Source organism: Callospermophilus lateralis, chromosome 5, assembly GCF_048772815.1.
Source record: "Callospermophilus lateralis isolate mCalLat2 chromosome 5, mCalLat2.hap1, whole genome shotgun sequence".
Classification (NCBI taxonomy): Eukaryota; Metazoa; Chordata; class Mammalia; order Rodentia; family Sciuridae; genus Callospermophilus; species Callospermophilus lateralis.
In genome coordinates, this window is record NC_135309.1 from 67,736,081 (window position 1) to 67,755,056 (window position 18,976).

An 18,976-nucleotide genomic window follows, 5' to 3' on the forward strand; every position below is an offset into this window, starting at 1 on the left:
ATAGCTTGGAGGGAAAAATTTAAAGAGAGACATAATTTTCACCTTGAGAAGCTTGACTACTGTGAAAAACTCAAGTAGGGGGGAGAGGATGTCCACTTTAAAGATAAGAAAGCTGAGGTCTAGAGAGAGTGACATCCATGACAGAGTCAGCATGTAGATGACTAAACAAGACAAGAGCAGATTTGAGGGAAGGGTCTGTGGTAGGCTGGGAGGTCAAAGGAGACCCTCTGGGAACGTGATATTAAAGCTGAGATAACATGATGTGAAAATGGGGGTAAGAACATTCCAGATGGAAGTATTATAAGCTAGTGGGAAAGTTCTAAAGAGGGAAGGAGCTTGGCCTGTTTGAGGAAAAGACGAGAAAGAGACAGAAGGATGGAATGGAGTAGCTGAGGAAGCGGTAAAGCGTGGGTCATAGAGGGAGGCAGGGGCCAGATCACTAAGCGCCTCTGAGGCTCCGATTTTATGTTAAGTGTAATAGGAAGCCTTTGGCAGGATTTATCTAGAGAAGCGACATGATCTGATTTATGTTTTTAGAAGCTCATGTTACAGTTTGGCATTTTCTTATAGTTAAACACATACTTAGCATGTGACCCGGCAATGTCACTCTTAAGTAATCACTCAAGAGAAATAAAAACTTATGCTCACTCAAAAACTGTAGGGAGATATTTATAGCAACTTTTTTTTTTTTTAAAGAAAGAGTGAGAGAGAGGAGAGAGAGGGAGAGAGAATTTTAATATTTATTTTTTAGTATTTGGCGGACACAACATCTTTGTTTTTATGTGGTGCTGAGGATCGAACCCAGGCCGCACGCATGCCAGGCAAGCGCGCTACCGCTTGAGCCACATCCCCAGCCCCAACTTTTTTTTTTTTTGAGATGGGTTCTCCTTGTATAGCCCAGGCTGGCCTCTAACTTACCATCCTTTTTTCTCAAGCATGCAAAATCAAGCAGCTTTAATCATAACTGTCAACATGGGAAACAACCCCAGGGTCTTTTAACAATTGATATAAACCAGCACTGATACATCCATACAACAGAATATTACTTGGCAAAAAAGCATGAGCTATTGATACATGAAACAACATATGAATCTCAAATGCTTTATGCATTGATAGAAGCCAGACTCAAAAAGTTATATTCCTTATGATTTATTTTATATGACATTATGGAAAAAGAAAAATATAGGAACAGAAAACAGATTAGAGGTTGCCAAGTTCGTTGAAAGCCGGGCAAGGAATTTCAGCACGAGGGGTTCTTGGGGGAAGTGTTGGAACTATTCTGTCCCTTGATTTGTGATATGGTTATGCAAGTATATGCATTTATCAAAACTTATAGAATTGGACACCAAGAAGACAGAGCAAACTTTATGTAAATAAAATAAACCAAAAGTTCATTATGGTTATTATTCAGAAGTTCCAGAACAGAAGTAAGAAAACAAATTCAAAGTTACTGAAATTATTCAGGCAGGCTCTGATGGCAGCCTGGGCTAGGGACAATGCCTTATCCCCAGAGCACCTGCCCCTCCATGCTTCACCCAGTAAGAGGTCAATGCATACTCTTTGAATTAAATAAGTAATGTTCTTTGCAGCCATCCACAACTATAATTAGTCATTTTTTTTTTCTGCTTTGACCTCATTGCTCTGCCCCCAGGTGAGTACCACCATTGGCTTTTCTATCACAATATTGACAAAGAGTCCCAGGAGTCTCTGCATCAGCCCTTTCCTTGCCTGTGTGATTAATAGCTCAGCTGGGGAAGGGTTGCAGGTCTCTTAGATTTGCACCCACTCATTTGAAACAATATCCTTGAGGTTCACTGAGCTGAGCAAGGTTCGCATAACCCAGGCAGGCCCTGTTGGAGAAGTTCTGACAAGAATGGCATAAGCTCAGTGTTTGCTTTACCACCTTTTATGCAGGTGCAATTCAATAAATCAAATGACACACTAACAGGAAAAAATCCTGTTGATGTCAAAAAAATGCATCACCCACATAAGAAAGCCTTTCTTCCTTCCGATTGCTTTGCAAAACCCTGGTAATTCAGAGCTTATTTAAAGAGTTCTCAGCAAGTGCTAGTCTTAATGAAATTACTGGAGTCAAAATTGAAGTACTGCTTTAAAAAGCTCCATTTAGATTTCAAGTAATTTTTGAAAAGCAGGTTCCCAGATTAGAGCAACCACTTGTTTATCTTTTCCCCTCCTAGCAATTAGGAGAACAAATGAAGCAATGGCTAGTTTGATGATAATTTGGAGGGTTCTTGTAATTACTAATTTTAGAGGTAAAGTGGTAGGGAGAGTATCCAAATGAATAATCATTAAATGTAAAAGTTTTGGGAAAAGGGGGTTTCAGAAATGGGTAATAAAATCAGTGGTGCCTTCCCACCCCAGAGCTATGAATGCAAGAGATCATGCAAGAATTTCCACACTTTGTACGCATCCAGCTGGGTACTAATCACAGCTGATCTCTGTCTATGGAGAGTTAACCATTGTCTCCCAGTCATCGTTATTGTTTCTATTCAGCAAAGGTTACTTGACCCAGCAAATGGGTCCACCACTGACTCAGGCACACAAATCAGAAAGCGAGGCACCTCTTGACCACTTCCTCTCTCTTGTCCTCCACTTCTGCGATCCCCATATCTCTAGAGTTCAATCTGCTAAGAGGCCCTTGAAGGTGTTCACTTGTTTCCTCTCTACTAATCTGAGCCACAGTCATCTGCTAACTGAGCCATGCAATAGCCTCCTGAAGGGTTTCTTTGTTTCTTTGTTTTATTTCTCTCTCCTTTTCAAAATATTCTTCTCACTGTCGTCAGAACAGCCATTAAGAAACAAGCGATTTCTGAGGAAATCACTGTCTCACTTAAAACCTTTCAAGGCTTCTATTGACCTCTGGGTCAAATTCAAACTTCTTATGATATGGCATAGAGGATATTCACCCAAGTATTCCATGTGTTCCCCTATACTTCTCACCTAATTTGCAGTTGGGTGGACCTATGTGACTAGTTCAGGGCAATGGGCTTTGCGTGGGAGTAGGAAGTGTCACTTCTGAGCTCAGGCATTTAATTTCTGGTACACAACTCACTCTTTTCCTCCTGTGGAAATGAGGAAGTCCACATGTTCCAGATGGTACAGTTATAAGATGACTGAGCCTTATTAGTCTGGGTTTCTGAGTTACTATGTGAGCAGAAACTATCACCATCCTTTGATAAACATCATGGGTGAGAAATAACATTTTCTTTGTTAAACTGGAGACATCAGTGCTATTTATTATAGCAGCATAACCTAAACCCTTCTGACTCTATAACATGGTTTACAAAGCCGTCAGTGACCTGCCTCCCATTTATTTCTATGGTTTCAATTTTTGTTATTCTGTCACTCTCTAAGTTCCAGCTCTGACATTCTTTTGGTCCCTTGGACACACTACATTTCCTCATGTTATATGACTCTTGCTTAGGATACCTCCATTTCCCCCAATGCTCTTCCCTCCATATTTACTTATCTAACTCCAATCATCTGTCAGATCTTGGCTTGTTGACCCTCTAACCAAGGTAAGTTAGAGCAACCACTTGATTATTTTCCCACCCCAGAAGATAACCCATCATATTTCCTCCCACTTCACTCTTCATATCATTAGCACACTTGTAGTTACCTGAACATCCAACTCTGTAGTCCCCGAATGTAGGGACCCATATCTGTCTTGTGTCTTTAGAACTTATCACAGGACCTGACATAGCAGGCTTCCACTGAAAAATTAGTTGAATGATTGAATACATGTTGTTTAGGACAAGGTCATACTGGATGGTTTGTCCTCTAATTTTTTTTTTCCTGACCACCTTCAAATAGTTTTTCATTCATTGATTTGTTAAGCAATATACTTTTTTTCTTTCTCCCACCCTCCCTCCCTCCATCCTTCTTTACCTCGTTCCTTTTTCTCAGTAGGAATTGGATCCAATGTTTTGCACATGCTCAGCAAGTTGATATTTATCTATTTATTATTATTATTTTTTTTTACAGAATTCCTGTTCTGTTTGTTATGCTAGCTTGTGAAGTACAACCAACACACCTGTCAGGTGTTCAGAAAGGAAAGAAACCACTGTGTCAACTAATTGCTAAAATTTCATGAGAATGTGGATTTCTAACTGAGCCTTAAAAAATGAGTGAACAGGTGAAAAGTACTGGATGGATGTGCCTGCAGAGGTCCCAGCAAGAGAAAAGAGCATCAGAAACGAGATTATCTGGGCTGGGGATGTGGCACAAGCAGTGGCACGCTCGCCTGGCATGCTCACAGCACTGGGTTTGTTCCTCAGCACCACATACAAAGAAAGATGTTGTGTCTGCCGAAAACTAAAAAATAAATATTAAAAAGTTCTCTTTCTCTCTCTCTCTTAAAAAAGAAAAAGAAATGAGATTATCTTTTGACAGAGACAGTAAAAAGAACAACTTTTCTGGACCCTTTCTCATCTGTCCCTCTAATTGTCCATTCCTTCAACACTGATGGAGTAGAGGTACAGAGAATGCGGAGAGCCAGCCCGAGCTCTGGGCTCCCATCCACTCACAACTGCTTTGGTTTTTATGAGTGGAGGAATTGGTCTCTTTTCCCAAACTATGCCTCCGTTCTGTTTTCATCCCACCCTTCTAGAAGGGGAGACCATACCTTTAACTTCTTTCATAGCTCTCCAAAACTCATTTTTCATGCTTCTGCAGAGTAAGCACCCAATAAATGGCTAAACAATGAAACCTCTTTTAAATTTGTAGTGACTTGCTTCAAGCCAGGGTGAGGCTCTTGGCTATGGGGTCAGGAACTATGAGTTATATTATTATTCTGGAGAAACAGATAGATGGCCTAGCATGTTTCCTGATTTTTTTTTTTAAATAAATGAGCTTTAAAAAATCCCACAGAAGTAATACACTTATGCTCATTTCACAGGATTTAGAAAATACAAACTGACAGAAGAAAATGAAAATCATCCTGAATTTCACCATCTACTTAGTGTTACTGTTAATATTTTGGTACATGTCCTTCTAGTTACTTTTGTATTTATATGCACATATATATTTATAAAGCTAGTTTCACATAGCTTTTTATTGTGGTACAAAACACATATAAAAATTTACTATCTTAACTATCTTAAAATGTATAGTTTAGTAGTATTAAGTATATTCACAGAGTTAAAAAACAAATCTCCAGAAGTTTTTCATCTGGTGAATCTGAAACTCTGCATTCATTAAATTTTTTTTAACTCAACAATAAATCATGAGTTTTTCTATAATATCAAATACTCCTTGATATTAAATATTATCCCCCACCATTGTTTTTAATAGGCATATACATATCTATCACTATAATTTTAAACATTAAATCCTCATCAGTGGATATTTAGATTATTTGTTTTTTCACCATTATATACAATGCTATGATGAACATTTCTGTATCTTTTGTACATATGTGTTTGCATACTTATATAAATATTTCATGACAATCAGCTCTCAGATGTAGAACTGCTGACTCGACGGAGGTGTATATTTTAAGGTTCTTGGTATGAATTTATTAGAGTTTGGATATGAGAGATTTCACCAATTTACATTCTTGGCAGCAGAATAGAAAAGGTGCATTTCTTCCCACTACTGCCAGAGTTGGGTATCTTTTAAAGAAACTATAGTTACTTCTGAAATAAATCTCCTGTCAAGTAAGTGTTGGTCTCAGGCATCACTGGGGGCACATGTATATTTCTGAGTAATCTTGAATCAGGTATAGATTTGATACTCACGTACCTCCACAAACAAGATGGGAAAGATGCCTACTTTGTCTCCTAACTTGCCTTCTGCCCAGTTCTCATCCACTCGGCTAAGCACAGTGATGACATCATCCTGAAAGAGAAAGTCTTGCAGTCAGCATTTACTCTCAGGTTTCAGGCTGTAGGGCTTTTGCTGATGAGTTTGGAGTCTCAGCTGAGGTACAGCAATGTAGCTCTTGCATGATTTATCTAGGAAATCTACCTGTTAAAATACAACTTCCCCATAAAGGGCAATACTGAGGTCACCAAGACTACAAGAGGGGGTAGAAATAATTTGGAAGATCAGTGGAATCTAATAGGAAAACTTGGAAATTCTTATAATTTCAATCACCAGCAGAATCCAGACTTGTCATTTAAATTAATCTGGAGATCAAGATGGAAGTTCATAGGGAGACATGCTTTTAGTTTGGCAAAAGAAGAATGAATTTCATTCCTATTTTGAAGACTTTCAAAACCTATTCATTTTAATTTACCAAACATAAAGCATTTTTTATTCAAATATTTCTTATTATAAAAGATTATTTGTAAATTTATAGAAATATAAATTTCTATAAATAAGTCTAATAAGGAAAAAATTTCTACCACAAAGATACAACCATTGCTAACAGCTTAGTTAATACATTTTTTCCTAGATTCTTTTTGTATCAAGATGAAAACTTATGTACCTATAAACATATTGATTTAGAAAAACTTTTTCAAAAACACAGGTACATGTGTTTAAAAAAGGACAAAATTTTAGATGAAAATCTGGAAGAATTTCTACATTTAACTATGGCCATGAACTCCCTGCCCCATTCAACTCAAGATCTAGAACCAGCACCCTGAAGGCTCTTTTGTGCCCTTTCCTACTCTTGAGCCCAAAGTACCCACTATTCTGATTTCTAGTACTGTAAATTCATTTTACATATTCTTGTACTTTATACAGGACACAATGATTTTTTTGAACTTAATACTATATCAGGAACACCTTTACATGTTCATACATGTTCAGCAATCTAAGCCTGTATATTCATCTACTAAAGAATATACTGTCTGGGCTGGGTACAGTGTTGCATGCCTGTAATCCCAGTGACTCAGGAGGCTGAGGCAAGAGGATTGCAAATTCAAGGCCAGTCTCAGCAAATAAGGGAGATCATAAGCAACTTAGCAAGACTTTGTTGCAAAAAAAAAAAAAAAAAAAAAAAAAAAGAAGAAGAAGAAGAAAAAAGAAAAAAAGAAAGAAAAAGAAAAGGGATGTGGCTTAATGGTTAAGCACCTCTGGGTTCAATCTCTTGTACCAAAAAGAAAAAAAGAAAAAAGAATATACCGTCTGGGCTGTCTGAGCTGCTTTATGCTCTTAAGCAACTTAAATCAATCCAAATCTAAAATTCACACCAAATTATACTCTCCCGCTTTTTTTTTTTTTTTTTTTTTAGCATTCTTTGACCTTTTTACAATTTTTGATTACACATTTCAAGTTATGATTTGTTTAATGCCCGGCCATCCTATCAGAACATAAAGTTCATGAGTGCAAGGCCTGGGTCTGTTTTTTTTCATTCCTGTCATTCTCAGCACCTAATGTGGTATCTCCCAATATACAAGCATGGATGAGTACATGAATGTGTGTCTGAAAATACAATTCACTTACAGAAAAAGCATGAAGGAGAGAGCATCACTGGAGGAAGAATTTTTTTTGAAAATTTTTTATTAGTCATTGATGGAACTGTATGAATTTATTTATTTTTATCTGGTGCTGAGGATCGAACCCAGTGCCTCACACATGCTAGGCAAGCACTCTACCACTGAGCCATAACTCCAGCCCCAAGGATCTTGAGTTTAATTTGGACATGCTGAGTTTAGGACAACCGTACGACTTCCTAGTGGAGCCTTAGCATTCCACACTCCTCCAGGATGGACCAAATGCTCTCTCTGGACTCCTGGGTCAAAATTTTCCACAAGTCTGTTTCTTGCATTAGACACAGCCCCAGGAAGGTAGGGACGTTGACTGATTACTTTTTTCCCAATGGCTGACTTGGCACATGAATGGGCTCAAGGCATGAGTGAGAGTGTGAAGTAAATGGCCCTGTTTGCAAATTTCTGGAGAGGGTCAGGGAAGCAGGTAGTGCTTCCAGCTCATGTTTTCCTCTGCAACCCCAGAGCTCAGTATTTAATCATGTCTAACACAAAGTAAAGACTCAATAAATGTTCATGGAATTGAGCTGCCCTTCCTCCAACTATAGTCTAAGTGTCAATTTAGCAGTTTGGCCTGTAGAATGACCTGCCTTAGGAGTCTCTTTCTGAGGTTCCAAGAAAAAAACAGAGATCACTATCTCTAAATATGGAGGACAGTGAGGTTATCTAGAGGGACCGTTGAGTAACTCTCATATATGCTAGAACTGAAATGCAGATATTTTACAAAGACTTCTTGAGCTATGGTAGCAGCACTCCTTCTTGTACCTTTATTGATCTTTTCATAAATAGAAAAGAGTGAAAATAACCCCTACTTTGGTTTCCATGAGAAATTGTATATCTATAGAATAACAAACACTGAACACAGAGAGTTGAAGGGGTCTAGATTAAGTAGAACCGTCATTACTTGTAAATGGTGGGAAGCGTACAATGAAAAAAAAAGAGGCCAAAATATCTTAGGGTAGTTCGTGTGCTTGCAAAACATATCTTGTAAGAGGTTATTTATGTATAAAGATATGATTATGTTACTGTGTGTGCTCAGAGTGTTTTCAATATGATGTTTACGACAAAATAGAATGTTGTAGATAAGGGGAATTAGGTGACCATAACTTGATCATCAGCAAGAATACCACTATGGATACATAAAAAAGAGGTAGGGCTGTCGTTTCCTACAGCACATGATCAAACTAATTTTTTGTTCACATAATTCTCCTATTACTCTGCCATGAAGGTGGAAAATGCAACTTTTTCATGCTCCATCCCCAGTGCCTCCAAAGAATAAGTGCTCAAAAGTGATTTCAGAATGAATCAATGTGTGAATACTTATTTTTATATTTGCAATAGAAAAAGGCTTAAAATTTTTGATTAAACACTTATTAGTAGATTTCTCTAGAGATTTCACTTCCATGCCGTTTGATTCATACATACACACTTACTGTACATATATACATGCATATATTTGCACAGATACATTACATACACTTACATGTATATTCATATATAAAATAAACATATTTTTTCCAGAAACCAGCAAATATTAAGCAAACAGCTCTGGATTCTACAATAGTCTCTATGGGTCCTCAAAGACGGCGGTGGCCAGCAGAGTCTTACCTTGAGGAAAGTCAGGCAATCCTGGTTCTCACTCTTATCCTTGTCTCGCAGGTCAAAGTTGTAGAGGGCCCTGCAGAGAGGGGGCGGCAGGGGCAGCTGCTTGATGACTTCCACGAAGCTGACCGGGAAGATCCCACTGATGCCATTGACCTCCCCGTGGTACCAGTTCTCATCAAGCTGTTTCCGAAGAAGAATGATGTCACCCTTGTTGAACCTCAGGTCACCAGGATTAAGCCCTCTGTAGTTGCATAAGGCCTTGGCTCGAGGCACCTGCAGTGGCACAGAAAATAACAGGTACGTAGCTTAGAGGCTGGTGGGACAGAGGTATAATATGAATAACTTTAAGGAAGCCATATTCTATGTGCTAAGTGTGTGTGTGTGTGTGTGTGTGCGTGTGTGTGTGTTGTCTCACTTAATCTAGGTAGCCCTTTAAGATAGATACTCATCATCCCTATTTATCAGATAGGGTGGTGACTGAGACACAGAGTGGTTTAGTAACTTGTGTAAGGTGGCACAGCCAGGAAATGGCAGACATAGGATCTGAACTTGGGCCACCTGATTCTAGAGCCCTTGTTCTTAATCACTATTCCAGGAACAATGTTGGGGGTTTCACTCACAAACTTTGTGAACTTGAGTGAGTCAGTCAGGGACTCTTTATGGGTCTATACTGATTTTGAATTCTGGTTCCACCTCTTTCCCCTTGTGTGATTATGGCTATTAACTCTTTTAAAAGTGTATTCATTTATTTAAAAAATGGGGTATTAATAGAATGCCTATCTTATTAAGGTCGGTGTGAGGAATAAAACATGCCCATAATAGACTTAACATCTTGCCTATCACATAATATATGCTCAAAAAATGGTATAATGGGCTGGGGTTGTAGCTCAGTGGTAGAGCATTTGCCTAGCATGTGAGAGGCACTGGGTTCAATCCTCAGCACCTCATATAAATAAAATAAAGATCCATTGCCATTTTAAAAAAAGTGTATTAAAATGGTATACGATATTTATTACCACCATTTAAAATGGAGGACCAGTGTTATCAGTTCTACCTGTTCCTCAGTGTTGATGGGAAAAAACTGAGATGAAAACCACCTGGAGATAGAAAGCTTTCTCTGAGAGCAATTGCAACATCATTTATCTTCAACCTTCTGTAGGAATTGCAAACCTTGTGAGTGTTTGGATCATTAGGAAGCTCAACCAAGACAAAGAAATAATTAGTCAGAAATCCATCATCAGATTTTTTTTTTTAAAATCAACTTGTGAATCATCATTTGTCAAATCAGTTTCCTGTCTAAATAATTAATTAAGTCAATTTTTTTTCCCCAATTGAAACTACTTTCCCTACACAGAATTAGTCTCACTCTGATCTTGCTTGGAGTCAGTTTGGCAAATTGAAAGTTCTAACAATTTAGGTTTAATCCTAATCCTTTCTGTCATGTGGGACTATATATTTTTTTATTTGCATTCTTTTTAAAAATTTATGTATAACAGTGGAATGCATTATAATTCTTATTACATATATAGAGTACAATTTTTCATATCTCTGGTTGTATACATAGTGTATTCAATTTGTGTATATTCAATTGTGTGGTATACTCAATATTATATTTAATTCATGTCTTCATACCTGTACTTTGGATAATAATGATCATCACATTCAACCATCATTAATTACCCCAAGCCCCCTTCCTTCTCCTCTGCCCTATACAGAGTTCGTCTATTCCTCCCATGCTCCCTCACCCTATCCCACTATGAGTCAGCCTCCTTATTTCAAAGAAAACATTCAGCATTTGTTTTTTGGGGATTGGCTAACTTCACTAAGCATTGTCTAACTTCTCTAACTCCATCCATTTACCTGAAAATGCCATGATTTTATTCTCTTTTATTGCTGAGTAATATTCCATTGTGTATATATGCCACTTGTTTTTTTTATCCATTCACATATGGAAAGGCATCTAGGTTGGTTCTACAGTTAAGCTATTGTGAATTGTGCTGCTATAAATATTGATGTGGCTGTGTCCCTGTAGAATGCTGTTTTTAAGTCCTTTGGGTATAGACCAAGGAGAGGGACAGCTAGGTCAAATGGTGGTTCCATTCCCAATTATCCAAGAAATCTCCATACTGCTTTCCATATTGACTGCACCAATTTGCAGCATGTGGGACCATATTTTGTTTGTGCTTCTCGGAGCAGTCCCTTCTCACTGTGGCAGTCCTGCCATGTTACAGAGTGCAGAGAGGCATTAGTTCAGGTCATCAAGGATCTTCTGATTCTACATGTTCCTTTGGAAAGGGAATTCTGGGTAGCTTTAGGATAGAGATAAGACCGAATCTTGCTTTGCTGATGGGATGGTGGAGCTGTGGATGCAGTGAGGTAAGCCTAGAAATTAGAAAACCACTGGAACTCAGCTCATCCTGGGGAAACTGGAGGAAACGTTAGCAAGATGTTTGTACCTGAGGGCTTAACAGTATTATGGCTGTGAGCAGGAGTATGGTTGTATAAACCAAAATATACTCATACAATGAATCACTCCACAGTTACTAAAATTGCTAATGTTGCTCTGTAATCTGGTAAGTGGAATAGAAGTTAAAAACCATCATGTAGCCTAGGTTATCATTATATATGTATTAAGTAAAATGCTGGGAAAATGGTAGATGTCTGTACATGAACATGTTAAGTATTTCCAAGTTGTCAGATTTTTGAATGCTAATTTTTTTCTGAGTGTTTAGCTGTGTTTTTTTAAAATTTTTCTACAATGAAAAAAATTGTCTTGCTTATTAAAATTTGATAAAACCAGTAGAAAATGAATGAAGCTGGGAATGAGGAGTGAAAGATGAAGGAATTTAGGATGCAAATAAGCCAGTTGAGTAGGCTAAGGAAACCATGTGACTCCTCTCCTTGAGGAAGATGGTCCAAGCACAATGAAAGCAGAGGATTCTGGGAACAACTCAAATCTCTGGATTCTTAAGCTGGAAACCACATTCCTTCCATATGCCTTCTTGCCAGTTTTTCAATGTAATACAAGATACATTTTTTTTTTCCCTAGGTGCATGATTATCTGGAATACTGTCACTCACATTTTCCTGCCTGTGTGATAGCTAAGTTCTGGCCAATGGAGTGTAAACAAACTTTAGGAAGTGTCCTTACTGAGGGAGACTGATATTCTCTTTCTTTTCCTCCATCCTCCTATGTGAAATGCAGGCATGGTTCCAGGGGCTCTGGCTGTCATCTTGAGGGCCACTCCTAAACAGGGAAGGGAGGGCTCTGGCTTGCAGAGCTGCTTCTACCTATCTTGGACTACTTCTCTTTAGACTTTGTCTGAAAGCTGCATAAACTTCCATCGCGATAAATGTATTGTTCTTTTGGATTTATAAAAGAAAAGAAAATAAGAACGAAAAGATAAAGAAAAAAGAATTCAAGATTGTTGGCTTTGCATGAAAATGATAATATCATTAGTTAGTGTTTATTGAATATTTTTTCCTGTGTTAAACACTCTACAATATATTTTATTTAATTCTTATAAAAAATTTTGAACTGTGTGTTATTTTTGATTTAAAAAAAAATAAAAAGAACAACAACTAAAAAAAAAAAGACTAGAAAAATTTGGATCAGAAAAATTAAAAGTTGCTGAAATTCACAAAGCTAGAAGGTGGTGGATTTAGGATTCTCCTCAAGCCCAAGCTTGTAATCACTAGACTTGTGTTTCTCAAAATGAAGTCTGTGGTTTACATGTAGCAGAATCCTGGGAGATGATAAAAATTCAGATACCAGTCCTCATCCTTGAACTACTTGATCAGAATCTCTTGGAGTAGAATTTAAGTAGCTGCATTTTTATTAAGCATCCCTACCTCTTATTTTTTTTCTTAATTTATTATTTTTTATTTGTTCTTCTTAGACACACATGACAGTAGAGTATATTTTGACATATTCCACATACATGGAGTATAACCTATTCTAATTAGGATCTCATTGTTGTGATTGTACATGATGTGGAGTTACACTGGTTGTGTATTCATAGATGAACATAAGAAAGCTATGTCTTATTCATTCTACTGTCTTTCCTATTCCCATCCATCCTCCCTTTCCTTAATTCTCCGTTGTCTAATTCAGTGAACTTCTATTCGTCCCCTTCCTACCTTCCTTTGTTATGGGTTATTATCTGCATGTCAGAGAGAATATTTGGCATTCATTTTTTGAGATTGGTTTATTTCACTTAGCATGATGGTCTCTAGTTCCATCCATTTTCCATCAAATATCATAATTTCATTCTTCTTTATGGCTGAGTAATATTCCATTATATCTATCTATCTATCTCACATTTTCTTTATTTTATTTATCCATTCATTGAAGTGTACCTAGTTTGGTTCATAGCTTGGCTATTGTGAATTGAGCTGCTATAAACTTGATAAGGCTGCTTTATTATAGTATGTTGATTTAAGTCCTTTGGGCATAAACCAAGGAGCCTACCATCCAAGTTTGCTGCTACTGGTTCAAGCTACTGGTTCTAACTCTAATGGGGGCAGTGGAGTTTTGAAGCAGGCTTTGTAAATTGCCAACATGCTTTCTTCTTCACCTTTCTGGAGGATATTTCAAGTGCTGAGAGAGTATATTAAACCTGAATTATGTGAAGTGCTTCAGTGCCTTTGAAGATGCCTAAACATTGATGCCTTGAGATAGGCCTCATGACAGTCTTCATCTCTACGCCATCTTTTGTCCATCTCCCCTCAACACAGATCAGTATCGTGGAAGTGAATTGTAAATCTGTCTTTAACCATGAAGACCTTCTTCATCTTCTTTCTCTTCATTTTGGATGATCTCTCCCCTGGTATTCTCAGTTCCGTGTTCATAGAAAACAACATGCGTGGAGTAAACGAGAGTGGAGGGAGGCAGGAAGAGAGGGAGAGAGGGAGAGGGAGTGGGGGAAGGAGAGAGAGGGAGAGAGGGAGGGAGCCCGAGAGAGTGACTCTGACGAGTGGAGAAAATTAACTTTCACGGGGGTTCTGGCAGGCCAGGGAAACTTTTCTTACCTTATTGCACTCTGGGCTTTCATCTAATATCTCATTCATGTGGCCTCAGAACCCTCTGAAGGGGGTGGTAGTAGCCTATTTTGCTGATTAGGAGACAGAAGTTCTGAGATGGTAAGTGCCACCAGACAAAGTCACATAGCCAATGTGTGGCAGACCCAAGATGGAATCAGGTGCATCTGACCTACACGCCCTGCCGCTTCTATCACACTCATGGTCTCTCATCCAGCTGAAATCACCTAGTCTTTTTTTCCATCATAAAACTCACTTCAGGCTGTTTTGTAATCAAAATCTGAATAGAGTGTGAATGCAATTTGCTTGCTGCTGGCTGCATTAGCATGAGTGATTGAACTCCAGAGCCCTCACATCAAAGTTGAGCACCTGAAGAGGCTGAGCTGGTTGGTTGATTCTCTCCCGTCCTCCACTGTTCTCTCCAGGGAAAATGATGCCAAGTTCCACATCAGCTATTACCCATTCTGTTGTTGGTCGCAACTTTTATGACTCATAAATGTTTTCTGTTGCTACAGGTGCAGGGGTGAGGAGACAAGGGGGGTACGATGGTGTGGAGTCTCACAATCAGGTCATTCCCAAACTCTTTTTCCTGGTATTTTTCATAACGCCACATAATCCAAATGGAAGCTATTTTTTTTTAAATGACAAAAACTTAGGACTTCAGTTCTTCTGTTATTTGTCTATTCATTTGTCTTTTCATTAGGGTCTGGAAACTACAAAGGTCATAGTTTTAATGGAGGGATAATGAAAAGAACCCAGAAAGAAGAGACCAGGATATGCAGAAATCTTGGTAGTAAAATTATGTTGTTGCTTTACCAAGCAACCCCTTCTCTCTTCATCTTGTGACAGACATGTCATTCACTCTGATGATACCACTTACGGGACTGTGCGACCCGGGCCAACCAGTTAGAGGACCCAGATATTCCCAGCATAGTGATTGGTACAAAGCAGACACATGTGCCATTCAGGGGCAACTAGTCTTTTCTTTGAGATTTGATAGACACTGAGAAGAAGCAATTCTTACTCTTGGATCATGAACCTTAAGTCTCTGGGCCTTGGAGTACCAGTACTGGACCATAATCCTGGGGATGTTTCTTAACCAGTAGCCATACCTCCCTGAAAGAAGCTACGGAAGGCAGCAGAACTAGAGATATAGTGCGAAAGATTGTGTCTTCATCTGTTTTCTGTTGCTAGAACTGAATATCCCTGTTGGGGCAGGTCAAAAAAATGGCTGTAGTGAGGTTCCCTGGCTGAGATCTGGTGGGCTGTGTGATGTCTTTAGTGCGTAGCCAGGGCTGAGAACCGACTGTGGTACAGTCAGTCAAGGCCAGAAACACTGTGATTCAGTGTATGGACTCCAGGTCCTAAACATTAACTTGTGAGCATGGGCCCCTCCTAGGTAACCTGTTGGCAGTGAGTCTTATTTGATTGCTCTGCATATAAAAAAGGACTTATGGAAATGGGCTAAGAGGAGGGGCGAAGATGGCTTGGTGGGGGAGGGCGGGTGTGGCTGAAGCTGAAGCTGGGGGCTGGCTAATGGCCGTGGCCACCACTGAATAAAGCATGTCTGCTGTCCTAAATGTGTTTTGCATCTTCTTCCACCTGCTAAACTCTAAATCTGTTTCCTGGGTCAGAGTCCCTGCATGAGCATCGCAGACTGTGTAATTTATAAAGTAATTTATTTAGCTTGTGGATCTGGAAGTCCAAGTGCATGGCATTGGCATCTGCTTGACATCTGCTGAGGCCCTTCTTGCTGGGTAATGATATGGCTGAGGGCATTTACACGGCAAGACAAGTCACAGACAGTTCACTTTTATAACAAAGCCACCCCGCAATGACCCATTAATCTACGAATCCATTGATCCATCCAGGCGGGCAGGGCCCTCATGACCCAATCACCTCTTAAACATCCCGTCTGTTCCCACCTCTTAATACATCACCATATGAATCAAATTTCAACCCGAGTTTTGGTGGGGACATCCAAATCAAAGCAAAAGGTAACTCGGTAGGTAGAGCCTTGACAATAAAATTTGAGCCCCCAGGTCCAGCTCTACCTGAAGGACACAGAGTTAAATGAGGTTATAGCCCCAATTTATTGTTTATTGCTTGAACTACTGTATTTAGCTTCTGACACTGAAGGCGGAACAATTCTTCCTTGAAGGCATAGAGGAAATGGGGGACATTGCCAGTCTTGTTTTATTGTGTTTGTTTTCCCTCTCAGGCAAGCCTCAAGTCCTGAAGCCACAACCTCGTGATTTTTGATTCTTCTCTCTCCTCCCAGTCCTTGAAGCAAAGGCAGACCTCTCCCCAGGAAATGCTCAGGAAGGAGAGGACGCTAACATTCCAGCTTTTAGCCAACAACAAGGAAGGGCATGTCTGGGAGTCAGGCATGGCCGTGTGTCCACTCTGGCTAACAAAATGGGAGCAGAAGTGGAGGGTGTCCCTTCCAGGAGGAGACTCCTATTCCCTTCCTCCTGCAGAGGTGACAAAGGAGTTCCAGGGAGTAGAGCTGGATCTCCAGGTGGGCAGGGTGTGGGGCTACTCTGCCATCCAAGGAAGATGTGCAGTGTAAGCATAAAATAAATATTGTTGTTGAAGTCACTAAAAAACCAAATCCAAAAGTAAACAGAAAAAACCTATACAATTCCGAACTAATAAATATCCAAAACCCAGAAACAACAAAACCCCATAATAATGAGATATCTAAACAGCAGAATTCAGTAAGAGCAGGTAGTTCGGCTGTCAGTGAGCCCTGAGCTTATTTCCAATTAAAAAAAAATGCAAGGGGGTATGAATAGATAACAGGGTAAGAAAAAGAGCCCAAGGGGAGCAGAATCACCCCAGATACTCCTACAAGAGAAAAAGCAGAGCAGGTATGAGAACTTGTCCTGCTAATGTGTAAACAGCTCTTGACCATTTTCTGGGGACACTTCTCTTGTTCAGAAAGGTTGACTTGGTCCTCTCTACTTCTGGCATCAGGTGGGACCAATATCAACATGCTGGTGAACTGCTTATCTCCTTGAGCCGGTCACAGGATTGCCCATTGATGGAGAATGGAGCCAAGAAAAAGCCCTCCTGGCCTTTGGCTCAAGTTTTCATTCACCAGGCTACAGGAATTTTCTGCTTCTAGAGAATTTGGGTTTTGAGTCTGAAGCACCTCTATTTTCTCTCTCTGAGCCCTGGACAGAAGTAGGTGTTCAATAAATGCCTGATAAATGAATGAATTGGAGAATTAGTCAAGAAACATTCAGGAATTGCTGTTCCTGGAGGAAAACGATGTATGAAAGATTAATAAACATAAGTGGTGACAATTATCTGAAAACAAGATTAATTGGCATGAGCTGGGAAATAGGAAGGGATTGTTATACTCATATTTTCCACATCTCCAAAGTTAATAATTTGGCGTCATACATGTATACAAATAGCACTTTATACTCAAATAAATTCAGGGAACATAAAGGAAAACCAAGTCACATAGATTTCTTTGCTGATAAGTCTCTCAGAAGTGTGGTCTGTTAAGCTGGGCATGGTGGCACATGCCTGTAATCTCAGTGGCTGAGACAGGAGGATTGAGAGCTCAAAGCCAGCCTTAGCAATTTAGCAAGGTCCTAAGCAATTTAGTGAGACCCTGTCTCAAAAATAAAATATAGAAAAGGGGATGTGGCTCAGTGGTTAAGCACCCCTAGTTTCAATCCCTGGTACCAAACAAACAAACAAACAAACAACCCCCCTCCCAATCCCCCAAACAAATAACAACAACAACAAAAGAAGCTTGTTCTGCTAATGTGATTTGTGTATTTGCATCTGGACCACTTTGCAGGATCAGCAGAACACAGCTTGGGAATGTGGGGTAAGGCATATGTGACTTTCCCTATGATTCCACCCTGTGGGTGAGGCAAGGGCTCAACAATTGTCCTGGAGCCTAACTTGCTGTTTAACTGGCTGAGCCATCCACTTCCCTCTTTCCCTCTCTCCCTCAGGGGAATAATCCTCTTGGAGCAGATTTGTTGGGGACAATGATGGGTTAATATTAGGAAGTGCTGGTTGGCCCTTCTCTAGTAAGTGGGGAGACACCTCCAAACCCCCCCAAAGTTCACTCAATAGGAAGGAATAGATCCAGCTGGCCTTGGCAAGGACCATCTGCTGCTTGGGCATTGAGGATCACCAGAAAGCTCGCTGTACTGTGATCTTCCCACAGGGAAATCTGAGACTGAGCATCCAATTTGAGAACAGGTTTATGAGATGCTCTCTGTAAATTTCTCTTCATTGTAGAGCATTTTACTTGTGTAGGGGAGGTACTAGGTGCAATAGTTACAAACGTATGTTTGGATCAAGTAAGATATTGGTTTGTTTGCATTCTGGCTTTTATAACTGGCCAAATCAAAGCTTTCCTGAGCCTTAGATTGCATCATCCACAAATTGAGGCTAATAGTAACCCTTCCCTGTGCTCAGCACAACTCAGCAAGTCTGGGTTATCCAAACCTTGCACATTCCAGCCAAAGGTTTGGCTCTCGCCCTAGGAGTTGATCTCTAAGCCCTTAGACTATTGTGGCTAATCTAGAAGACTTTGTCTACCTGGGGACCTTGGGTCACACTAGGTGGTGATTTATGTGATTTACGGTGGGAGCTTAGGGACAAGCAGTGGAAGCTTGACCTCTGGAAGGGCTGGAGACTAAGGGCAGCCACATGGACGGTCAGTCATGGCAGCTAAAAAACTCCTAGACAGCAAGTCTCAGGTGAGTTTCCCTGGTGGGCAACCCTTCATGCATGTTGTCATGAAGCATTGCCGGAGTCTGCATGACTCCATCGGGAAGGGACGACTGCAAGCTCTGTTCATTGTCTGCCTTGGATTCTGTCTTGTGTGCCTTTTATCAC

At 39.7% G+C, this 18,976-nt stretch overlaps 1 protein-coding gene across 2 annotated transcripts in view; it reads right to left on the reverse strand.

The window, feature by feature from the left end:
• Positions 1-18,976, reverse strand: part of Sh3rf2 (SH3 domain containing ring finger 2) — a 128,094-nt gene that overhangs the window by 68,539 nt on the left and 40,579 nt on the right. For both annotated transcript variants that reach the window (XM_076856766.2, XM_076856765.2), the window contains exons 3-4: positions 9,066-9,335; positions 5,764-5,859 (exon numbers count right to left, since the gene is read on the reverse strand). In XM_076856766.2, the coding sequence (XP_076712881.2) occupies positions 5,764-5,859; positions 9,066-9,335 (366 nt within the window). The remainder of the gene's footprint in view (positions 1-5,763; positions 5,860-9,065; positions 9,336-18,976) is intronic.